Consider the following 25,705-nt stretch of genomic DNA (forward strand, 5'->3'; position numbering starts at 1 on the left):
ATATAGAATTGCTTGGCTGTCAGTTTTCCTTTTATGATGGAGATGCTGCAAGATTTACTTGGCTTAAACTCCATCCTTGCCCATTGTTTTCCAGGAGCTTCTGTAGGAATCACCTAGTACATGGTTTTATTGTTGTAATGATGGTCATGTCATCCATGTAGGCCCTAATGGGAGGAAGACGCTGAAATAGTTGAAGGCCATCCACAAGATCTCTTGTGGGACTGACCCAAAGGCATTGGCAAGGTCTAAAAAGACCACGTGATGGTCTCTTCGTTCTTTTTTGGCAGTTTGAATCTGGTGCCAGATGATGCTGGCATGCTCCAGACATCCCGAGAAGCCCCGGATGCCAGCCTTCTAAACTGATGTGTCAACATAGTTGTTTCTTTGCAGGAAAGCAGATAGTCTTTGGGCCAAATCACTGAAGAAGATCTTTCCCTGTACATTCAGCAGGCTGATCTGGCAAAACTGGCTGATGGATAGAGTTCTTCTCCTTAGGGATCAGAATACCTCCTGCTCTTCACCAAGCCTTCTGCCACGCTACCTTCATCAGCTTCCACAGGTATTTGAGGACTCGTGGGGTGTTTTTATAGAGCCTATATGAGATGCCATTAGGTCCTGGGGCCGATGCTGCTCTAGCCTGCTTCACTACCTTCTCCACTTCACTCCATGTAGGTGGTCTTATGTCCATTTGGTGTTCAGGTGCCTGGATGGGTGGCATATCAGTCGGAATGGTAACTGGCTCATGCCTCTGATCATAAGAGTAAGTTTTCCTCAGATGATCTTCCAGGTCTTTTATGGGCATTTTGAGGCACCCGCTCTGCTCTTCAACAAAAAGGCCCTTAACAAAGTTGTATGGGCTGCTGTAGAAAAGGGTCCTTGTCCGTTCTTTCTTCTTACGTTGTCGTCTGAGGTGTTCTGCTCTTTGCAGCTTAGTAAGTTGTTGCTTTATTTCCTCCTGCAGGGCAGTGAGTCCCTCCCTTTCTGTCTCATAGGCCTCAGTTGTCTTCTCTCTTTCACTAATCTACCACTTTCCCGCTGTCTCCTAGACTTTAACTGGTTTAAATGGCCTTTAAACCAGTAACCTCTGAGAACTGTTCTGCGATTAAAACAGTTTGTTTTGATAACCCTGAATGATTCTTGGTCACAACATTTGCACCATCAGAGAAAGCTCATTTTACTCCACACACATTTGGAAAATCACAGTTTGAACATAAAATCCCAGAATAATTAGTATTTGAGATTGCTGCAGCAACAACATTAAAGAAAAATATATTTTCATGTTGCTGTGTTTTCATTTGAAAATAGAAAATGTTAAAGTTTTTATGTAAAACATAAAAACAACAAAAACTTAAGACGTTAAAGATGTCCTGATGAAATCTGTGAATGTCTCAATTCATCGGTGTTTCCACCTGAGAGTCTACAGGGTGAACACTGAAGTTGGGCTTTAGAAATACAAATGGCAACAGGACACGGCTTAACTTTGACCACACTAACGTCTAGTTTAAGGTGAGAGAAGTAAATGCATCACAGAAGCTAAAAGGAGCTGCTAATAAGACCCATGAGATGGTTCACATCATCTAACAAGACTTCAACAGAACCTGGAACATTAAAGTTCACTTCCGGTCTGTGTGATGATTGTACTTTTATTACCTGAGATAATGTGGATGCTGTAAAATCAGCCGGGCTGAAAAAACAAGTACACATTTGGACAAACTGTGCTGTAACTTCACATGTTGTGAAATCTTTGAGAAAAGAAAAACAGAGAAGTCATAAACTCCTTGATATGTTGACATCATGTCAGTAATGCACACAGACGTATGTTGGAAGGGTGAGCTTAACAGTTAAGATGCAGTCGTCCTTACAGTCTGTACACACTTTGTCATAGATAATAAAGGTGTGATAATAAATAAAACCATAAATGTTAATCAAGTCATTTGATTTATTCTAAATTGGAAAATTATTTTCCAATTTATTCAATTTCCACCATTTTTGCGACTGTTTCACTTCCAGGTGACTGTTGTTGTAAATGAAACTGGATTCATACTTCTGCTGTGCAGCTTACTGAGTGTCCTCTGATGGGCAGTGTGCAGTCACACAAAACAACAACTTAAATGTCCCCATAACCATGACTGGAGTTTGGAAATGTAAAGGACATTATACTGTAACTACTACTGTAAAATCAGTGCTGTGACTTTAAGATCACAACCTGATTCCAAACAGTCTAACGTCAACATTCTGACCCCTGGAAACAGGATGAGATCACAGGATGGCAACAAAACGGCCTTTAAAATGAGATCTACCCTAACAAAGAGTAAGAGCACCTATGTAAGAACAAGCATCTCTGCTGTGGAGTTTGTTTTACATACAGACTCGGGGCTGCTCGTCTCCTCTTGGCATTTTCTTATTTAACCATTGGTGACTTGGAACCTCAAAGTTTAGCAACAAAACACTTTGTTTCCTTTTTCCATCAAACATTTCTTTCACTCATCTGCCATATCGCGCCATCGGTCAGTCTGCCCCAGGGCAGCTGTGGCTACAACTGTAGCTGCCTCCACCAGAGTGTGAATGAGAGAGTGAATGAATAGTGGAATTGTAAAGCGCTTTGGGTGCCTTGGAAAGCGCTATATAAATCCAATCCATTATTATTATTATTATCTGTGTTTATCTGTGACTAATCTTTATTCAATAACCACAAAGTGCACAAATACAAGATTAAATATTTTATTTTGCGTTATTGGTGGATCAGGGAGGAGTCCCAGCTCGGGGGTCGCACCGTGACTCAGATGTTACTTTACCCACACCGGCTGCTGTGCGACCCTCTCGGGGATCACTCTGGTACGATCCTCTACATGAGGTGGAGCGTTTATAATTCGGACTTTAATCCAGAAAAGGAAAATAAAATAAAACGAGTGAAAGCCTTCCAGCGGGGCATGCAGCCTCCAGCTCCCTCCATCCTGTTACAAAAGCACTGGTTTAATTAAGAATCATAATATTGGAAATATTTCCAAAATAATTATATTGGAATAATAATTGTAAAGAAGGCCCAACAGCGTCTCCAATTTCTAAGAATCCTCAGAAAATGGACCCGAAGAAGGAGCTTCTGATCGTCTTCTACTGCTGCTCCACTGACAGTGTGCTCCACCTGTGGATGGTTCTCCCGCTGCAGCATCCTACGGGACCGTCCACACCCAGGACATCGGGTGTTTAAGCTGCTGCCGTCTGGCAGGATGTTCAGGCTGCTGAGGTCGCAGACAAACAAACAGCTTTTACATCAGGTAACAGCCCTAATCAATGCAAACAGCTGAGCTGATTGAATACCTCCCTGGACTTTACTATTATTGCCCACACAATAATAATCTGCAATAAACATTCACTCATTTATTAAGTCATTTCATTTTTTTTTACTCGTACCTTTCTTGCGCTTAAAAAAGTCCACTTCAAGTTAGTGTTGTGCCGACGTGGGACAGTTTCCAATTGCGTTGTCTTATTGCACCATGTGTGACTGCATGGCAATAACCAGCATCTTATCCTAATAACCTTTTTACTGTGGTTTAACACATTTTCTCACACAGGTCCATAAAAACCTTTCAAAAAGTAAAAAAGTAAACTTTGTCTTAAAATGACAACAGCACAACATTATGATTTATTATTCCATCATTTTAATTTCTGTCTCAAACATCTGATTCTTGCCATATTTTTATGATCCAGTTTTGGGGGTTATATCAGAATTTTATGATATTCATAAAAATGAGGACTGCCATTAACTTTTATTACTTCCTTTAATACTTACTAAGAAATTATTCATTTGACAGGGGGCATAAATCACTGGTTTTGACTGTCTCGCCTGGATGAGCTTCAGAAGAGCTGAAGAAATTCAGATGCAACAAACAGATCCGACCTGACTGTACAAAATCGACCCAGGCAGCTTTTGTCGACCCCTCTGGTTGAAGACTTCTCTGTGTCGTAGGTAAGTTAGCATCCCTACGTAGTTGAGCTGGGCGAGGATGGTCATTTCCAGCAGACCCCTGTTCTTTAGCAACTGTCACAGAAAACAGCACACCTCTCTGTTCCACGTTTATTTGGCATCCAACAAAATCCAATAAAAGCTTTAAGAATTAACATGTTTCACCATCACCAAAAACAACATTTCTCCCAATAAAAATGTAAAACTAGAAGGTCCAAAATCATAAAACGCAAGCATTACGGCTTGGGGTGTAAGTACATGATGCAAGCAGCTCGAGACAGGCAAGTTGGAAAAAGGCAGAAATCTAATCCTACTGATAGTAAAGCACAACACAGATTAACGATCCACACTGAAGAAAATCAAGCAGAGGTTTTCCCTTCAGCTGACTCACAGCCACCTGAAACGAACATGACAGGGTGTTTCAGCTGCAACCACAAAAAACAGAAAAGACCTCCTGAGAAAACAATTCTACTTCATCTTTTATTCGGTGAAATCTAACAGCACTTCAGAGTCAAGTTTGTTCTTTTTAACAACCAAAGCAAAGTTTGATTATTACGTTTCCACCGTGCTTGCAGCTGGATTGAAATAGAGTCTTTTAAACCCCCATTTCACTCCGTCCTCCCTCACAGTGTTACCCACTGGCTGCTCAGGATGATAATGCCAAAAGTTGAGAGAAAAACGCGTAGCCGTGTAAGCCGTCTAACCGTCCACTGAGTTTCAGCCACAGTAAAGTCCCAGCTGTGTGCTCCGGAGGAAAACGGCTCACCTCTCGCTTCATCCCGCCCTCTGCTGGGCTCTGACGGCCACAAAAAGATGCAGTGATGTTTATAGGTACAACTTGACAGTCAGCAATGTAGGTGAGAGAGGGAAGGTATTTTCAAGTTGAGGGTGAGGTGGCTGTTGCCTTCCTTCCCTCCTTCCTCTCCTGGTGCCACCATGCCCACTCAGACCCCAAAAAGGAAGGCCGGTCAGCAGGCGCACCAAGTGCCGTGTTAGCCCAATCACCCATTGTTGGGGGGAGTGTGGTTGCAGCAATGCTACGAGGTTGCTGCCCCAGTTTGGGTACCCAGGGGTGCGGGAGGGTGGACTAAGCATCCACGTCCCATATTCTTCCCCTAGTATGGCCTGGTACTGCTGTGTTGACACCCAAGTCCCGCTGGACTCTGGTGGATCTCCAAGCCTTCGCTGGACCAGACATGAAGCAGCAGAGCGTTCACACCCATGCAGTCCAGCCCTCATACAGCTGGGCCAAGTTATCCATGTTGGTAGCCTCCTTGATAACAAAGTCCACCTGCAACCAAACCAGATGTGGTCAGTTTAATACAGACAGCGTTATTGTGACGATACCTGACCCTTTCATAATGAATCTGCTCAGACGATCTGATTCCAGTCTTTGTTTAAAACTGGACTTTGCTGTGCTCAGACTCATGCAGACCACTGCTGCTGCATTACAAAGGCTTCAGACATCTGCTAAATCCATGCGACTCTCACAGCAGCAGACATCTACTTCACACTGTGTCAGCACATTTTGTTTGTTTCTTTTAAACAACCTCTTCATCCTGTCACGAGGCTGCTTTGACGTGCCTCCCTATTCTCCTGGTGGTTACAAAATGATGTGCTACCTGCTCGGAGACACTCATCCTCCTGTTGGGATCGATGTCTCGGCCCTCCAGTTTGGCTTTCACTCTCTTCCACACGCTGACCGCGTAGGAGTTCCTCTCTTGGACCGCTGAAATCGAACAAAGTGTTTGTTGAGATGAAGTCTCTAATGTTAATGTTTGTTCTGCACAGGAACCTGTGTAGACACTGGGATACAATTTCATTTGCTAAAGGTAGGTATGCACCAAGCCTACAACTCCTGCTGAACACAAGTACTGAGACTGTAATCCTCACTCTGAGAAAGGGAACGAATGCTCTTCTGACCTCAGACCGCTGCATACATATTACATATTTGTGAAACCTGCTGCTTTTTCAAAAGCCCCAGTTTCCAAAGATTGTGAGGAGAGTGAAGGAAGAGTACCTCGTCCTGTTTTGGGGTCTCGTACAGCCCTCTTGGGGCTGGAGTTGAGACCTTTACTGCTCACTAGAGTACTGGGCGGGGTATCGGTCGGGGTTCCCAGGTTGCGTGGGAGAGCCTTGCGTGCATTCTGGGACATCGAGTCTGGCTGGGTTTTCACCCCACTGCATCTGACAGCTAAATGAAAAACATAACAAACACACACGTGTGTGTACGTGCCACATGTTCACTTGACAGGACGCACACTGACACCAGTGAAAACCCATTTTCCCCACCATAAGGTTTGTAGCATGCTACAACATCGGGAGGCCATACCTGCTGCAAAGCTCGACTGTGCTGCAGAAACAGGACTGGAGCACTCAGTCTCTCTGTCGGTCACCAGTGGGGAGGCAAAGCCCACCAGGCCATTATAGACGCTGTTGGAATAAACGCATGCATGCATTAATAACGATTATTAATAATAATTAATACGATTTTTATGTGAAAATTAAAAAGATCAGTAAGTGTGTGTGTGACCCAAGCACCTCTGGCTCTGTGAGTGCAGCTCTTTCAGAGTACTGGGGATTTCTTCCAGTAGTTCGAGCTGCTCCTGGCTGAGGTGCTGTCCACTGGCCTGGACAACAGTGAACAGCACTAACTGGATGTTGTCTTGCCAAGCTTTGTACTCCAACAGGAAGTGACGCACGCTGCCCTCGTATGTCACCTCTTCACCATCCGCCAGCGCTGCCTCCTCATCCTGTACGACATGAGAACAGTGACGACTGCAGGTTCACAGCAGGATGCAGCAACGTGCAACACACGTGTGGACCATTTTTAAACCTTTGTGCTCGCTCATCTTCCACACTTATTCAAATGGCAAACACATAACAGTGGTGAAAACACCCCAGATTTTAAAATCAGCTGTGTGTGTGCCTCAGGTGTACCTTGGCCATGGCCCTCAGCAGGTGCTTGACGTCAGCTAAATGGCGGTTGTGATTAGAGAGAATGGTTTTGATCGAGTCCACCAGCAGCTGCAGTGTTTCTCCACAGGTTTCCAGCTGCTGCTCCCGTTCCTCCTGATTCCTCTGCTCCATGTTTAGCTCATCCTCCAGCTGCCTCTGGGCACAGCTGAGCCACTCCACACTGCCTATAGGCAGGTCTAGCACTGGACTCTGTAGCAATGGAAAGCACATCGCCGTCTTATCAAGTTTCTCCAAACTCACTGGGTGATCACTCAAACATGGTGGCCATTGATAGAGAAACACAAAGAACATGTTTCATACAAACATCTGTTAGACTGTGAAGATGAACTGTGAATGCAAACAGAAACATTTAGTTTCAGTAGGAACTCCAAGCGTTACATGTCAACAGCGGGTTTGGAGTGGTTACTGTTCCGCTAGCACCTGTAAAGTCTGGTTGTCCAGACAGCGACAGGAGAAACTGACCCTCGCTCTGGCCTCAGGAAATGTTTGTTTATTAACTCAGCTGGCTGTCTGACTGCATGCTGAGAGCGTTAATGAAAAAGTTTTAATAACTTCCTGAACTCGGTGCTTTTAAGGGCTGGCTGGAACTAGGTTTCATATCCTACATGTGACAGCAGAGCATTACATGTGGAAATGAATGTTATTAAAGATGAAGGACTAATTATTTAAAATGTTATCAGTGCATGTGGTACAAAAACAATGTAGGTCAAAGGTCAAACCAACCAGTCTGTGCAGGAGCTGGAGTTCCAGTGCAGACACCGTGCTGCTAAACTGGGCCGCGTACGAACACGTCTGCTGGCAGCGCTTCAGCAGTTCAAACAGGGCTGCGTCCATGCTGAGAGCCTCGGGGGATCGGGTCCGAAGGCCTTCAAAGTTGAGGATCGTGGAGCACAGGAATGTGACCTGGAAAGGAAGAGTGGCAAAATTGGCATTTTGTCCAAATGTGGTGATCAGTGACAGCAGGAGGCGAACACAGCAGCGGCTGTACCTGGCTGGTGCGCTGGTTGTCTCTGGCCACCATGGCGCGTCTCTCTCTGATGGTCATCTCAAAGTCCTGCAGGACAGGCGCCAGTGCTGGGTTGGCTCCACCGGCCCACTTCAAACGCTGCTCGATGCTAGCCTCCAGCGACGCTAGCTTCTCCTGAAGACACCACCAACAGGAGAAATGTTTCATACAACTCACAACCCTGATAACGATAAGCGGAAACATTATTACAAAGTCATAATGAAGCTCTGAGAGCAATACTTTGCACTTCACTGGTGCCACGCACATACTGAGGTGGATGCACATGATCACAGGATCGTTTCCATGGTAAAGGAGGAAGAGAGGGCGGGTGCATGTGAGATACATAGACTGGTTTCCCATTACAACACAGTGTGCATGCTTGTCGTCATAGCAATGCGACATGAACGCTACAACAAAGGGGGCGGCGCTTGGTTAAAATCAGGCTTCAAACTTTCCTTTTTGCTAAAGTAGCATAAGTGAGCGTCTCACCAGACGCCCTCTGAATGACACTCGACGCTATACACAGGGAGGCCCCTCCTGACATTGGCCTCACTTAGCCAGCCTGCAGGGGCTGGTGTAACAGCAGCTTCTGATGAGGGGCGTCCCCACAGTGAGACACTCACATCTGATACTCAGAGGACCTGGGTTACATACATAACCTTAAGTTAGCTTGAAGGACTTGTGGTTCGCCCGGCCACCCAGCAGGCTTTTCCTCAATTTCACTGACATGCCTTACAGGTAATGTTTCTGAGCTGCTGCAGTTTAACTTTACTATGAGAGTTTCCTGTGGTAGTTCCTATGTTAAACACACTAAAGTATGTTTAAAAATGTCCTTCTCCTAAAGTGGCCAGAAACTATTATGGTTTTGATCTGGGAATGAAGACAAACTCACCTGAATGGCAACGATGGCTGCTTCATCCTGACTCAGCTTATACAGCTTCTTCTTCATGTTGCTGAGGATCACAGAACGAGGAGGAATGCTGACACTTAAAGGCTGATTGCTGGGACCCAGAACATCCTCGTGCTGCCACTGGAAGAAACGCACCAATAAAAACAGTGGTATATTTGCACAATCACCAAATGACATGAAGTTACGTCAGAGATGATCCAGACATCATCATGATTCTAATACAGCTGGCCAGAACTCGCCCCGTTCTTTGCAGCACTTTGTGTTAGCTTCACTGATCTTCAGCTTACACCGCAGGCGACTGGAAGTATTTTTTGTGATGTGAAAAGTGATCACAACTCCAAAAGCAGCACTACTGGTGCATGTACCTGGAACATAGCGATGTGCAGCTGGCTCCTCTGCAGGCTGGCCTTGGCAGCTTCCAGGTTGCTATCCAGCCTCCTCAGCAGGTCAACTTTTTTCCATGCTGTGTCATAGGACGACACCAGCACTGTGGCTCTGTTCAACAGCAGCTGGGAGACTCGACCTGACGTCAGCCCCTGCTCCACTGCCTTCTTACAGAGCTCGTCCAGAGAAACCTTTGGAGGAACACACATAGCAAAGGTTACTTCATGGTATTCTTTACAGTCTTTGAAAACTGGAACAATAAGTGTGTATCCACTTTGCATTTACACTAAAACATTCAACATTTCTCACACACACACACACACACACACACACACACACACACACACACACACACACACACACACACACACACGGTTTTTGTAAATAAGGTTTTTCCACGGTGAGTAGAATCTGGTGAAAAATGAAGAATCCATTGTGGAAGAAGGTTGCAACATGAAAAATATTTGGAACAGGTGACACACGAGTATGAGATCCAGAAAGGGCGATGACTGTCCGACAGTCAGGGGGAGGCTTTGAAAGAACAGGTTATCAACTCAAACCCAGTGATTACTCTGCAGCTGCGATACTTATTTTTAAACAGGCTGAGTAAGGACTACCTGATGGGCAGCAACGATCAACAGATCAACCAACCTGAACTAGAACGCAGCCAACAGGTGCTCAGCATTTCTAAAGACTCCTTTAAGATAGTTGGAAAAATTCAATAATGAACACTTTTTTAACGTTGACATGGAGAACATGAAGAAGGTTGAAAAGAACGCTGAGAGAACAAAGATACTGAACACCACATAATTCCACACAGATCATACCTTGCTCTCTGCACCAAAGTCTTTTGCTTCCACCTGAGCGACAATGTCCACACCGAGGGCAGAGAGGGTGCTGCAGAGGGCCAGACTGAGGGCTTGGCTGGGCATACCCATAAGCATCTGCCGGACAAACTCAGCAGTGAAGGCCTTGATGGGACGAATCATCTGTTCCTCACTGACCACTGCTGCACCCGACCCAGTGCTGCTGGGCCGGCCGTACAGGGACTTCCCCAAACCAACAGGTCCATTTGTAGGTAACAGCTCCTCAGCTGGGGCGCAGGTACCTGCAAAGATTTGTCCCACAGACATCAGACATGCCGCAAGAATATCTGGTTATTTAAACCACGGAGCTCACAAATACCTCGGAAAGCTATGTTCTCTCTTTGCGAAACACTGAGCAGTCTGACTTTGTCAAAGTGCAAACATCCAGAAACACTTCATAGTGGAAAAGGCTGTAGATTATGGCTAAACCAATATTTTAACAATGCTCAGCCCTCTATAGTGTTCATGGCATCAAGTGGGTGCTTTTAATAAAGTGCAACAACATGATAAGTTCATCCTCAGTCTGTGTGGCCGTGAAGAGCTCTTACCAGAAAGAGTCTGAGCAAACGAGGAACACAGCCTGAAGAAATCCCTGATGGTCTGCAGTCTCTTGATGAAGAACACTTCCTCCATCAGCTGACGCTGATTCAGGCTATCAAAGAAGTGGAGCTGTGTGGCTCGGGCCTCCCTCAGAACATCCACCTTTCTCCACAGGGGCGGCACCTCTAAAGAACTCAGCTAAGGATAATGCAGAGCAAAGTAATATTAGTCGCTCCAGGAAACAACGGTGTAAGAAACGCAGACTAGTTCCTGAAGAGCAGGTTAGGACTGGATCAAGCTTATCCTGCACTGTTTCCACCTGCTGTCAGGATACAAAGTGCACTGTTGTTTGCTGTGCTGGTACACAACCATGCCTGTGTTGAGAATAACATGGAACCTGGCGGCCAATTATGGTACAGAATTGAACTCAATATTTAAAATAAGCACAAGCTATAAAATGCACTGCGAGTCATAAAAATATCACGTTACAGACGTGACGAGGATTTCTGATGTCATTTTAGGTCTTTCGCTGCATTGTTCTGCCCTCTGCAGCCCCTACTCTCTCTGCAGTGGCAGTGCAAGAGTGTACAGCTGTTGCTAACTGACCAGGTGTGGATAAAGGCCTACCTGAGGCGGGCTTTCATAAAGGCTCACTACTGTTTGTCTTAGTGGTACCAGCTATTTTAGCCAACTTGTTATGCGATTTAAACTAAAAGCTCTTCTCTGTGAAATTCTGGTATCAGTCTCCATGTTTATGTCGCAGCTTTGGAGCCGGGTCGTAACATGCATTCACTGAATGTGCAGAAATGTAAGCTCTACCTTTTCAGTCAGCTGCCCAAAGGCCGTCTCCAGCTGAGTGAACATGCCATCAAAGGCAACCAACAACATTTGACCTGCAGACATCTTTGGTGTGTCCTGGCCCTGTCCATCCATGCTATGAGGCTGGATCAGTTCAGAGTACTGCACACGCAGCATTCTGACAAACAGACACACACAAAACAAACTTTAAGCATGCAGGTTAGCAGCAAGTTAAACAGCACTGTGTTCGCTAAAAATGCACGACAGGAACTCCACCTGGTGATGTGGAGGCAGTGGTTACGGCCGTTGTGGTCCAGGCCTGTGCCGGTTTGCAAACTATCGGCCAAACCTTGCAGGCCAAGACCATCAGAGCTCTGATCTACCAGCTGCTCCAGTTCTGCCAGCATGGACTCCAGAGTCGGCTCTCCTTTGATCATACATCGCAGAGCCTCTGGAAAGATGATCTGACGGAAATTGGTGTTCAGCTCCTGCAATAAAAAGATGACAGGCCAGAGCAATGTCAGCAAAAAGACTTTACACGGCCTCAGCCTGTTCCTGCGCGGCTTCATCGTTTGCAGGTGGACCTACCTGCAAGCACGTATACACAGCACTGGCCAGGTAAACAACCTGGGTGGTAGCTGAAGGTGGAGGGAGCTCCAGGTCATGAGTTAAGAGTGGGCAGCGTTGCAGCAGTGTTACAAGCCCATTGATGTTTCCAATCATACTGCATAGCTCCTCCAAAAACCACGCCCCATCCCGAGACGTCAGGTCCACGAGCTGCTCCCCAGCGCTGGTTGCTGCACCCTCCATCACCAGGTTGCGTCTACGGTCAATCAAACACAAGACAAAAGTGGGTTCACTGTGTCCACTGCAGCTTTTATCCACCCACTCAAACCCATCCACACCGAGGTCGGACTGATCTCATTTCCAACGCTGCTGAGGACCACATCGTTTTTTATTACGTCCCATTAAAGCCCCATAAGTAAAAACGGTGCACTCTCTTTTTCACATGACTGCATGCTGCTGTAGACACTTCACTTTATGCACAGAGCACTTCTCGCCATGTGACCTTCTGCCCACTCTGATGTGTGAGATCAGTAACAGTAGCACGCCTGCTAGCTTCCATGGTTATTATCACAGGTGAGTTGGCCAAGTCTGACTAAAGAAAACAGAGTCCTACATGATCTGAGCAGGACTCAGTCGTGCTGACAGCAAAGACAAATCGCCGAGAGCTGGATGAGGAGGCCTGCTTCCAGTCTGTAGAGCAGCCTGTGACAAGGCCAACAGGCTAGCAGATTGCTTCGGGATACAACCTTTAAAGCTCTGTGCCAATGCAACAACAGGCAGCAGGATGATTTTGTGGAGCGCTCGTGCAGGAATCACCTTCTTTAAAATGTAAATAATGATGGTGACCGACTTCAGACAGAAGAGGGCCGCTACCTGACAATCCAGTCTCAAAAATAACTGAACAAATAAAAACAACATCATCATTTTAAATACAAATATTCTTTTAAAAATTTGTTTAGCATTATTTTGCAGTCTTGAACTGTAGATCCCACAAAGGTGGCGTCCTCACTTGAGACACTCGTCTAAGACTGCGGCCGCCTTCAGTAAGATGAGCTGCACCGTCTGAATGCTTACAGCCTTCTATAGACATGAGTGACCATCACCATGTGGTTCAGGTTGGGGCTCGTTTCTTTCCTCCTGCTTTATCTTACCAAAGATCTCTTTTCCAGAAACAAAGACTTTTTAAATCTTTTCAGTCCTAACCAGTAGTTTGAACCTTAACCAGAGCTTTAAGTGGTCTTTCAGGGTTTTTAGTGCCGCTGAGTGGATTTCTTCAGATTACTGACTCAGAAACTCTGGTGTTAGGTTTGAGTTTTTCCCACCTACGTTTGGCTGCCGTCACTTACATCAGCATGTTTTTGGACCTCATACTACCAGATTCTTATTCATCTGTCTGCTGACCTACAGTACAGACACAATTAAAGCCTCACAGACAGTCACAGGGACTGAAAACTGTGAGACACAGAATGAAAATGTGAATGAAACCTGCAGAGTGTGCAGAGGGCAGAGGTGATGATTGCAGCCAGGCTGAGAGAACCTGGCTCTCCATTCTCCCGCAGGAAAACTGTGATGCAGTGCTCAATCTCCTGCAGCTGCTCCTCACACGCTGCTACTGTGGTGCCCTCAGCCTTCAGCCGCTCTGCTTGGTGCACCACGCGCTCGTTGGTGTCAGCCACTTGGTGCTGCAGAGTCAATTCCACACTGGAAAGAAACTGGCAGGAGGCAGCAGAAGGTTGTGGAGCAAACAGCAACTCATATCTGGAAAGAGAGAGACACACATTTAGCTGGTATCGTGAGTTACACCATGAGGAGCACAACATAAGCTTGGATTCATGGTGATGCTGCAACCTGTCCTGTCTCATGAACTGCAGGTATCTGCAGGTAACTCAGGTGAAGGGGCGCACAGGATGTTTGCCGAGTTGAAGAGAACTATCATAGGGGACATTTTTAGGTGTGTAACTTGGACCTGACGGTGGGTCTCAGGGGTGCTTCTTCACCAAAAACATTTTAGGGACTCTGCGAGGACTGGTCACCAGTAAGGCTGGTACCAGCTAAGCGACACATGCAGTCCTAGGGTTAACCAATGAAAATGAGAAAAGACAATGCGTGGCTCCTTACTGTCTGTAGATGTGCTGGCAGTGATCTGCTGTCATGTCTCTCAGCAGCTCTTCCAACCAGGCCTTCCACTGATGGGCCCTGTGGAATACTAGGGTAGCCCGTGGGTACAGCAAAGCCACTGTGGCATAGCTGTGAAGCTGCTCCAGGGAGCTGCGGAGGGCTCCACGGCGCTGCTGCAGCAAGGTGCTCACCTCCGCCTCCAGGCTCTCACATTGGCTGATTAGGTGGGCCTGACCTGCATTTTGCAGGAAGGCTGTAGCTGGCACATAGCTGGGAGGGCCTGATGGGACAGCCAAGAACAAGACAGCACAGCTCAGTACAATCAATGCATTTTTACTGAAAACTGAACCACAAGCAGAGTTGTTTAATCGTAGTGTTATCACATAAATAATTAACATTGACCCTGACAGGCGGGCACACAGTTAACCATCCAGCTCTTCAAGAACAGTAAATGTTCACGATGACATCACTACAGACAGAAACAGCGTCCGACAGGGTGAACCTGAAATGTGAGTTTGGAGAATCAATAATTGGATACAGGGCCATGACACTCAACCAGTGGCTGTAGTTCCACTTCCACAGCACAATGTTCTCGTTCCCTCCCTTTGTTCTATTTACAGAAACACTAACAGCAGGACAAAAGGCAGAACTCACACTTTACTGTACAGACAATACTCTTCCTACATGAAGGCAAACAATCACGTTCCTGGGATTTCCTGACCTGGACAATTGAGCTCGTATTCAGACAACCTGTGTGTGTTTCCACTGGGTGAGGGAGTCCAGAACAAGAAGTGGGACGCACAGGTGGAGCTCCAGGTGCACGCAGACTTCCTGTGTCATATGCAAGCTTATTGGCTGCTGACTACATATTAAAACAGGCTCCCTCCAATCAGGTCAGGAGCAACTCAAGAGCTGTGCAGTTATTGTGTAAAGATGCTACGACTAAAATAGAGGGAAAAGAATATTCATTGTATAGAACAGCTGCCAACCTGCTTGGCCTTACTGAGCTGGTGGGACGTACTGAACATCCTGGGTCAGGCGAGTATGCCTTCTTATTTATCGTTGTTCTGTTTTAAATGGAGGTTATATAAAGTTTTTACCCTGTTTTACAACTAAATGTCAAATCATCCTATTTTCATTTTATATATGTAAAATATACCAAAGCAACACCCAGAAATATGTTGAAATACACAATATTCAGCAACCTGAGGAGAGTATTTTACACAGACACTGACCAAGATCGATAGGACTGCTGATGTCCTGCAGCAGGCTGGCGAGCTGTGTGGCCTCCAGGCTGGAGAATGCTGCCTGGTACTGGGAGATCCACTGGTCCAGTTCAGTCAGTTTGCCCTGAATGGCCTCCTGCACGGTCCGCTGTCGTGACTGCAGCTGGGTATGTTCAGAGTACCTGTGAGTAGGAGGGCTGGGTGAGTAAGAGTTCAGAATGAGGCGATGATGTTTGTGGATACAGTATTTCTGTTATCGTCCTGATCTCATCCATTCCAGCGGTGCTATTAAATTTCCTGCACGTAGCACTCGGCAGGCGTGCGCACAAAGAAGCCATCGCACACGCGGCTGCAGTTTCACATTCTCGCCACCAGCTCTCCGTTTCTCGGACTGAAACCCTGCTCGCACGGATCAGCTGAGTTTGAATGGTCGGAGCAGTGCAGAGGCTTCAGAAATCTCCAGTTTCAAATATTTCCTCAGCAGTAAATAATCCAGCTGTCAGCATCTGCACTGCTACACAGCAAACTGCTGATAATTCACTCTGCACACTTTCAAATTGTAAACAAAGTTTCAAATAGTTTTTCTGCTGTTGCCACAGTATGACTGTTTATATAACTATGATCATCTATTCAAAGCGACCAATCGCTTTACGACCCCGTCCTCCTTTGGGCTCCGCCTCCAAACATTCAGCTGATTTGTGTTCAACGAGCTCGTCTGTTACAGATCTGCTTCCTGATACAACCGTCCCGCCTGCACCAGGAGAACACCCCTAAGAGTGGTCTCATTAACATGTGTGGTAACTGTTGAATACTTAACTCGAGTGTGTGTCGGCACTGCTGCAAATGAGCGTGTGATCTGAACCATGTGTTTATTTTACAGAGTTACATAGTTCTTCATGTTCTGGCTGCTGTAACACATTCGTTTCCTTCCTTCAGGGGTAATAAAGCTTATCTTATGCTATAAGTGTGACCACAATGTTTCCAAGCAACAACATCACCTAACTTTATCTATCAATGAATAATTTAAAAGCCACATTTCCTTATTTTGTTGTCTGTAGTGACTGCTTAAAAGACGATCAAATATCCAAACATGTTACAAACTTCAATGAATCCACCGGACGTACCTTTCAGTCTTTCAAATGTATATCCTTAAATGCACCTTTTGGCATGCATTTGAAAGAACATGAACAGTGTGCTGTGTCTGACCTTTGCTCCAGGGTGAAGATGTCGTGGTCAGGGTGGTTCTCTGCCCCCTCTAAGAAGGCGCTCTCCTCTTGTAGTTTAGCTTGGCGTTTCTCTCCTTGGCAGAGAAGCTCCTGCAGGACCAAGTACTCTTCTACGGCTTCTTCTACTTGTGGTAGGACCGCTAGCATTTCGTCACGATTCTTAAACCAGTTCACCTGCACGAGGCCCACACAGAACAATAACACATTAAAAATATGAAATGCAGGAAAGGATTCATTCTACAGCCTGCAGGGTTGTTAAAAACAAAGCCAACCCTACTCCTGCCTATTTAGACAATGTGAGCTGTAAGAGCAATAACTGTAGTCAGCGGTGGATGAACCTGGAATGACAGATAAAAGCCACTAAAATTCTCCTTCTTTACACTGTAACGCAGTCCTTATTTAACTTTCTCCCCTATTTATTGTTCTCACTGCCAGACAAAGTGAAGCAACATTGACAACTGCAATTAAAGAAACGGCTGCAACCATGGCAACCTGAGACACCACCACAGAACCGACTGGATATCTGATAAGGTGCTGTATGATTATTTGACATCTGTGAACTCACCTTGATCTCAGCCACCCTGGAGGAGAAGAGAGAGCGCGTGATGTCTCTCTCCATGTCCCGCTTGCTCTTTTTGCTGTCAGCCTGTTGGCCTCCCCCTCCGTACACTGCACCAGCAAATCCTACCTCTCCCCCCGCGGTCCAGTCCACCAGAGGGTCGTACACGAAGGCCTCCAGCAGGGTCAGTAAGGTCTCTCTGCCTCGTCGCATTATCTGAACCACCTAGAAACACACATCCCACTTGATTTTTCCCCCCACGTGTATTTTGACTTCCATCCTGTCACAATAGCCGACAGCTCTAACATCTCCATGTTTCAGTGCATGGGAAATATCCCGAGGTACAAAACGTGCACTGGCTACATCCCTCTAACAAACAGCCTGTAAGCTGCAGCAAACTGTAAAAACAAACTGCCACTCCATCTACTGGTTAATTTTACCTTCATTATTCTAAACTGTGCAAAAAAAGCCACTCGTCTCAATATTTATCAATTACAGCCCAGTGGGAATACTTTCCAATCGTGACCCTCAGGGAAACAGTCATCTCAGGATCATGTGTTCATTTTATAAGCTCCAACATATTGAACACTTTGAACTTGGCTCTCGCTTCATCAGCAGCAAGAGATGAAGATCCTCATTCTAACAGCAGAGGTGGGCGGTGGTATGGTGTACCTGCCACGGGGCACACTGTGACTATGCTACGTGAAATGAGTACAATCTGTTACAAGGTGTGTGAGAAATGCTACTGATGATAACATAGACGGGTGTGTTTTAGATACCCTTTCACAGATGGGTTGAGTTAACGCCTGTACAAATGGTTTTATATGCAGTGTGACGTGAGAGTAACCTGTTCACAGGACAGCCTGAAGATGCCCTCCACCCCAGTGACTCCCAGAGCCATCTCGATGTTGTGGGTCATCCTGAATGGGACCTTCTCTGGCACTCGCAGGCTTTTCCCTGGCAACACACACACACTTAGATACTGTGCACCCAGGAAAACGAGCAGGTCACCCACTACATGGAAAATCGATACTGTTCCACGCTAGCAGCCAAAAATAACCCCTCAGCTGGGTTTCCTCCAACATCTCAGTGTGTGATAAAGAGCTTTGAGTCTGATCATATTATGGGGGACTGTGGAGGAAAAGAGCTTTATTATATCTGCACAGAACAGGCTGACTAGCTGTGGTGAGCACTGTGTGAGTGGTGTTCACCTCTGTCCCTGTGCTTCTATCACATGCAGCACAATTGTTTTCTACCTTTTAATAAATGTGGTTCTAAACTATTCTCTTTAAAACGCAGTTAAACGCACCTTTTTCAAAGCATACGTTGTAGTCGATGTGCACCACCTCTCCAGTGGTCATGTCAATCAAAACGTTGTCAAGGTGACGGTCGCCAAGGCCAATAATGTATCCCACCATTGACATGACAGCAGTAGATCGGGCGTAGGACTGCAGACAGAGAAAAGGAAACAAAGAAACATCTGGATTACATTTCTGAGCATCTGTCCTTTTCTGAAACAGGAGACAGGGAAGAAGGTGAGAAACGCTTTGAATGCATCTCCTCGCTACCTGAGTGACCCTCCACCACTCGCTCGGTGTGGTGCAAGAACACCAGAGCTCCTTGGACAGAAGGTTGGACGGCGTTGCTTCCATCAACTCTTTCAGAACCTCCTTCATAACGCTGAGAGGCCAGTCTCTCCGTGTCACATCCACACTCAGCCCCACTGCCTTTAGAGCCGGCCCAATGCGACTGTAGTACAGTTCACTGGGGCGGGGCACTGGAGGTATAGGCTGCTGTGGGAAGGAGTCCTGGGCCTGCTCAGAAAACAAAGTCACGTCACTAACCAGTAATACGGGCCCGAAACCAGAAAGCGCTCGCCGCCTGACCAGTGTTAAAGCCGTGTGTTACAGTGCAGACAAACCTCTACCTTCTGAGCCTGCTGCACAGCCTCCCTCTGCTGCCAGCGTTTGTAGAGGCCAAAGAGGGGCGTGGCACCGTCCACCCACTGGATCAGCCCTGAACGAGTTCCAAGCGGCGTGACAGAATAGTGTCGGGCATGGAAGTGTGGTTGCTCCTGCTGATTGATCTTGGTGAACATGGTGTTGACAATTGACAAGAACTGCATGATGCGCTCATCCAAATGCAAATCCTCCAGACCTGAGAGAAACTTCAGTCACTATTTCATCACAAAGGAAACTTTGACATTTTTCTCTTTGCTTTCTACGCACAACTCACAGCTCGCGAGCTCAGAGGGATCATTAGCGGTTCACATAAAAGCTTTTTAATGACGACTTTGTCTTGATAAAATGACACTGTACAAACGATTTAGTAAGAAGACACTGACAGTGAGATATGAACACCCACAGAAAACGTTTGTGCTACTCTCAACTCACCCCCAGCTTCTGTCAGGTCTGCGTTTCTTTTTCACGTTCTGTATTTCACATGTACGTGCTGACTCGAAAAAACTCAATCGTGGATACAAATCTGGGCGACCCCGAGTTTACACACAGATGATGTACGTTGAATGTGACGCGGGAAACAAGCAACTAGAGAGCCTAACATCGGGTCAGCTGGTCGAATGATGAAACAAACAAAATATATATGAAAATAAAAAGAATTGGATTTCTTACAGACCTTTTTATAATAACAATCACTATAATGCCAAGTGTCAAAGGTGCTCTTGGGAGGACCCTGTCTCAAAGTGCTTGGACCCCATTTGTTAAAAATAAAATTAGGCATCTGTCACGCAGGCGTGGGGACCAACTGGCAAATATATAAATCAAAGGCTGCATTACCCAACCTTTGGTTAGCACTTGTTGCTGCTGGTTGTCACTAGTTAAAATGAGCTACACCAAAAACCTTGTGGCTGCCACAGTCACGACTTATTTGCTAACTATCGACTGTTAGCAAAACAAAGTACAATAAAAACTGGAAGCAGAACCTTCGCCTTCAAAGTAAAAGCTGCGCCTCACTGCTACAGGAAACACTTTTTGGTTGGAACACCATCGTCACTATTTCGCTACAACGTTGCAGATAAAAGTCTTCCATGCAAATTGTGGGTGACCATGGCAACTGCCACGTTTTGTGGAGTACCACCATCTTTATGACCAGCTTCACCTTACAACTGGCCCCACCTCCAGCAGCCAGCTGGGGAATATTCATTGTCCTGTTTAGTCACACAGCTTGTATTCAAACTGCGTCAAACACAGAAGATGTTCTCAGAACCTACAGACTCAACGGGTCGATGTGCCTCTCTCATACTTCATGTTCTAATGGCTTTACTAACATTACTTTATGTTTCAAAGCACTCCTCTGCCCACTGAAAATCAACAAAAATGAGAAAAGCCAGGCTTCAGTTGTTCACAGAACACAACTGTCAATATTACCAACTGAATGCTAATGCAGTTTTTACGTTTCCTGTTCCCTGCAGCTTTAGAAGACTGTTTCCATCTACGACTGCTGCTGCGACCGAGTTTCCCCACCTTTAAAGAGGTACGGGTAGTTGTGTCCATCTGAGCCCAGGAAGAACAGTTTCTTTGGCTTGGTCTTGGTTGGCAGTATAGTGATGGTGTTCCCTACACTCTGTATGGTCACTGCATCTAATGCCGATGCCTCGCCAGGTAGAGCAATCTCTGTTGTAGTCATGGAAACCAGGCGGGGACTAATCTCATCCAGATGCAGCAGATAGCTGGTTCTCTTCTGAGCACGCTGTTGCAGGCTCATCATGATCTGTCCAACACAGACAGCACATCAGTCAGGTTTGGAACAGCTACACAATATAAAACTATGGAAATATCAAGGATCCTACATCTGTGGAAGTGATGCATCTCAACATAACAGATTACATACACAGGTACATCTTCACAGGTGCTGGGGAAACAATTCCTGTGTATATTTAACACACACTGCACACAAATACACAGTTTGCTAAGGACAAAATGACACTCGGTGGATCATCAACCGTTTGGGAGCTGGATTTGAAATCACACGTAGTTGAAAGTGAAAACTGAATGTGCAGACTGAGTGGGCTCTCCTTCCAGACCTGAACCAGGACATCAGCGAGCTCGGGGGCAGTGGTGCTTTTTGGCAGAGTCAGACGCACTGATGGCCCACAGGTTCTCAGTTGGACTCAGACCTGGGGAACATCAACGCCTTCATCTTCCAGGAACGTCACAGACACAATGGCCATGTGAGCTGCACACAGTCCTGGACCAGGAGGAGACCAGGGCCCTCTGCACCAGCACCAGGTTGACAAATGGTAAATGGCCTGTATTTATATAGCGCTTTACTCGTCCCTAAGGACCCCAAAGTGCTTTACACAACCAGTCATCCACCCATTCACACACACATTCACACACTGGTGATGGCAGCTACATTGTAGCCACAGCCACCCTGGGGCGCACTGACAGAGGCGAGGCTGCCGGACACTGGCGCCACCGGGCCCTCTGACCACCACCAGTAGGCAACGGGTGAAGTGTCTTGCCCAAGGACAACGACCGAGACTGTAGGAGCCGGGGCTCGAACCGGCAACCTTCCAATTACAAGGCGAACTCCCAACTCTTGAGCCACGATCGCCCCAAAGGCAATGAGGAAATGATTTTACTAAGCTGCAAGCAGCATACGCTGTTACCACACTCTGTCACAGGTACTCCCATGAAGGGAACACTGCACCTGTGGTGGGGTCGCAAGTTCTGGTGTTTCTGCTGTGAACAGATTCCACTGAAGGATGTGAGGCCATTCCACCTGATCAGAAACTGTACCTGTAGCCCACTGGTTGGTATGTCATGCTGCAGGGCTCTGGCAGTACTACTCTCAGCCCCCCTCTAACAAAGGAGCAAATACCAGGCCCTGGGTTAAAACCTTTTTATTGGCCTGTTTGAGTTTCCTGGTTTAACAGTCCACCTCTTGGCTTCCACAGTCCTGAGACTTGGCTGGGAGACAAAGCAAAGCCTTCTTACGATGACATGCTGGCCCCAACGTGCAGCAGGTGGGACGACACGTCACTATCAGCAGTGACACTAGCAACACAAAACCGAGCTAAAGCCAGTGAGCAGGATAAGGTAAGCAACCACCACCACTGCATTTTTAAGGGTCGTCTTGTTGTCGCCTGTTCAGTGAACCTGTTGTCACACACTGTTCATCAGTTTCTGCTCCCATTGCTATCCCTGCAGCTTACAGAACTTGAATAATTTGAAAATAAAACCATGGTCATCACTAACACAAAGCACATCATACCTGTTTGAAGGGAAGCCAGCTACTGGCTGGATTAGCCGGGTTTACGGGGTTTCTTAGACGCTCCAGGGCAGACGTGATGGCATCACCGTAGGTCTGCTGAAACCAGGATTCATGCGGCGTCTCTGCCGGAGCTGCTGTGATGCTGCACACATGATCCAGGGCAAAAACCACGGGACGCATCAGAGCGGAGTGCTTTTCACGCATTATGGCGATCTTTTCATCCCTGCAGATCAACAAATGGTATTAGGAGATAAGACAAGCCCAATAAGAACTTTACTTTTCATTGAACACAGAAAAAGACAGACTGACTGGTGACTGCCAGCACCAGCCCTCAGCCTCCTGAGATCTCCCACGCTGCTCGCCCAGCGGGGTGACGACAGTACCCCAAATCAGCCTTTTACAGCTGAGGGGTAATAGCTTTTCCACAGGCTGGTTTTCATCATGTCATCGCTGAACTGTTAAACCACCAGTAACAAATGATTAAGGTTCTACAGGTTCCACAACAGATGAGACCGGGAGCATTGAAGCAACTACAGGACATGGACTGTCAATGGAGTCCAGAGTTTTAGCACAAGAGGGTGGAGTTCAGATGTTCTTACCTTTGACGCGGATGACTCAGTTAGGGAAATACGAGAGAAACGTAAAGAAAGTACAACTTACAACTAACCAGTGCAACCATAACCTGCAAGGTCCAGTAACGACTAGTGCACATCTACAAACCGATGCGGGATGAGCGGACTAGTTGTGCACTGGTGTGTTACATCACCATTCTTAATTCCAGGTGCTGAGGAAATCTAGGAGCGTACCATCTGTGTGATATCAAACCAAGGTTTGAAAGATCGTGTTTTGGACCTGAAATGCTTCCTAAAAGAGATGAAAGTCTGAAGGTTCCAGAATCTGTTTTGGGTCACGAGGACTTAGGAAGGACGTCTAAGTGGTGTATGGTAGCAGCATTGTTCTACTCTGAACATTCAAAGTGCTTTTTACTACAAGCACACTCTGACACTGAGGTGGACAGACTGGGCACCAACCTTCCAACTGGTAGAAAACCCCTCCTGAGCCACAGCCATTTGGTATTAGTGGGTCTATTTCTGGTCACTCAAGAAAGCACTTTCCATAGTGAGACCTTTGCTTAGTGTTGGCTCCATGGCACTAAATGAACTGTGGGCCAGCAGCGGTTTGCTTTGACTTTCCTTTCAGCAATGATTTGCTGTTTGAGATGTTTTTTCAAACAACGATGTACACAGAAAAAAGCAGACCCTATCCTGAGGCTAAGGTCAAAGCAAGTCTCACCTGCGCAGTGTGTTATTGTTCTGCACTCTCTTGACCTCATCCTCCAGCTGCTGGATCTTGCGTAGGACGTGCATGTGCTGCTGTTGTAACACACCTAGCCACAGTTCATCCCACAGTAACGTGACTCTGCGCAGCTCGCCCACCAGCTGCTGGACCTGGTCGGCACACACAAGTCAATCATTTGAGAAAACCACATTTTTTTTTTAACTGAACTTTAGCTGTAGTTGGTTCAAGTATAAACAGTATAGCCCCCCCCCCCATACAAAACGTGTAACCACGGTCAGCCTTCTACCTGCAGCACCATGCTAGGGTTGGCTAAAGACAGCTTCTCCACAATCTTGCTGTAACAGTCCTGCATCATGGCTTGGTCTTGACTTGAACAGGTCGCCAGCTCTTCTGATGATCTGCCTTGTTCATCACTCCCAAGCTGCTCCTCTTCATCCACACCTAGGTCCTCTCCTTGTATGCTCCCCAAGAAGGTAGGCAGAGCTGACGGCAGTTTGCTCCCTGTTTGCAAAATTAACCAATCGAGAGGAGAAGTCAGAAAAACGAGCACAGGGTGTGATGTCAGAGACTTCTTTCAAACCATGCAGACTTGTTTCAGAATATTAAGTGTAACCTGCCAGATCACATTTATACCACCAAAATAAAACAAATGCATCTGGAGTAACAATACATTTACTGCATTAACTGCTAAGGATTTTTTATACAGTCTCCTATTTTGCTGACTTTATGTATTGTCACATCTTGCACATATGACTAATACTGAGTGAACAAGCAAAGTGAAATATTTGAGATATTAATGTAGAACTCTTTAAACAGCTGGAGAGAACATGGCTGCAACAAGAAAGAAAAGAAAAGTAAGCCTACCTGCATTCTGAGCTTCCCCTCCCAGGGAGAGCGAGCCTACAATGGCAGGGTAGAGGATGAGGTGTGGGGAGTCCTGGGCCACACGGCACAGCAGGCTGCATATGCTTTGTCGGATGTACGCCTCCGGATGGTTGAGACGCGAAAAAAGCTGTGGGATGATACCTAAAGACAACACGAAGAATCAGTACATGAAAAGCAACAAGTACATACTTTATGGCTAGCTAAATGCAGCGTTTGTTGAAAGTGTGGTCTTTTGGTACTCTTGGCTGACCGACATAAACAAGAGTTTACAGCAGGAGTCTCCAACTCCAGTCCTCGAGAGCTACTGTCCTGCAGCTTTTAGATGCATCCCTACTCCAACAGCTAAATCAGATGGTTTGATTACCTCTTCAGCAGCCATCAAGTTTGGCAAACACCTGATAACAAGCCATTCATTTGATTCAGGCGTGTCAGAACAAGGATGCATCTAAAAGCTGCAGCCGTGGCTCTCGAGGACTGGGGCAGGACACCGCTGATTTACAGCACGGACCAAACATTCCCAGGTCTGCTCTAGAGTTCGGAGCTTGACCACAGAGACATTCTCATGTCCTTATTACTCGCAGAGTAACCCTAACCTATCACTGTGGCTGTTTTTATTCATTACATTATGTAAACCAGGCATCACTGGACAGAACATCAGTAACCTTTCAGCAGTCACTTGGTACCCTGGAGCCAACAGAGCACAGACTGCCCCCTGACCACATGAACAGCACACATTTCCACTAACTTAATTTCTCTTCTTCCCCCAGTGAACTCTGTGGATCAGACACCCTGTGCTTGTTTGCCAGTTCTGGCCGGGTTGGGAGACACGGTCAGAGACTTCAGGGCAAGAGACAGACCCCTGAGGGCATCAGGCCCTGAGGACCAGTGGCCTTCACATCATGATGAAGGTGTTTGTTACAAACGGACAAGACTGTTTGCCCACTGTGTTTGTTTTCATCTTCACATGCTCTTCTTTTCCATCCCATCTGCCCCTCACTGCCATCAGGGAATGGAGAGGTTTTCACTCCAGTGTTGGGAGCTCTTAATGTATGTAAGCTTCAACTATGAGTGAAAAACCCATCTATTATGTCCATCACACACACACACACACACACACACACACACACACACACACACACACAC

At 46.4% G+C, this 25,705-nt stretch overlaps 1 protein-coding gene across 1 annotated transcript in view; it reads right to left on the reverse strand.

The window, feature by feature from the left end:
• Positions 1 to 4,061: 4,061 nt before the first annotated feature.
• The window catches only part of smg1 (SMG1 nonsense mediated mRNA decay associated PI3K related kinase), a gene marked incomplete in the record, with an annotated part of 55,992 nt that continues 34,348 nt past the window's right edge, over positions 4,062 to 25,705 (reverse strand). The window contains 29 exon segments of the mRNA XM_042228909.1: positions 4,062 to 5,255; positions 5,587 to 5,693; positions 5,985 to 6,158; positions 6,297 to 6,397; positions 6,506 to 6,717; positions 6,905 to 7,132; positions 7,667 to 7,846; positions 7,932 to 8,084; positions 8,842 to 8,979; positions 9,225 to 9,434; positions 10,071 to 10,351; positions 10,658 to 10,847; positions 11,469 to 11,625; positions 11,724 to 11,935; positions 12,036 to 12,270; positions 13,500 to 13,772; positions 14,133 to 14,412; positions 15,368 to 15,540; positions 16,565 to 16,758; positions 17,150 to 17,368; positions 17,991 to 18,100; positions 18,453 to 18,591; positions 18,712 to 18,957; positions 19,071 to 19,300; positions 20,626 to 20,872; positions 22,379 to 22,601; positions 23,672 to 23,826; positions 23,964 to 24,178; positions 24,542 to 24,703. Of these exon segments, the coding sequence (XP_042084843.1) occupies positions 5,178 to 5,255; positions 5,587 to 5,693; positions 5,985 to 6,158; positions 6,297 to 6,397; positions 6,506 to 6,717; positions 6,905 to 7,132; positions 7,667 to 7,846; positions 7,932 to 8,084; positions 8,842 to 8,979; positions 9,225 to 9,434; positions 10,071 to 10,351; positions 10,658 to 10,847; positions 11,469 to 11,625; positions 11,724 to 11,935; positions 12,036 to 12,270; positions 13,500 to 13,772; positions 14,133 to 14,412; positions 15,368 to 15,540; positions 16,565 to 16,758; positions 17,150 to 17,368; positions 17,991 to 18,100; positions 18,453 to 18,591; positions 18,712 to 18,957; positions 19,071 to 19,300; positions 20,626 to 20,872; positions 22,379 to 22,601; positions 23,672 to 23,826; positions 23,964 to 24,178; positions 24,542 to 24,703 (5,522 nt within the window).

This window comes from Haplochromis burtoni, unplaced genomic scaffold (assembly GCF_018398535.1).
Source record: "Haplochromis burtoni strain Fernald_Lab_line unplaced genomic scaffold, NCSU_Asbu1 Contig_363, whole genome shotgun sequence".
NCBI lineage: Eukaryota > Metazoa > Chordata > Actinopteri > Cichliformes > Cichlidae > Haplochromis > Haplochromis burtoni.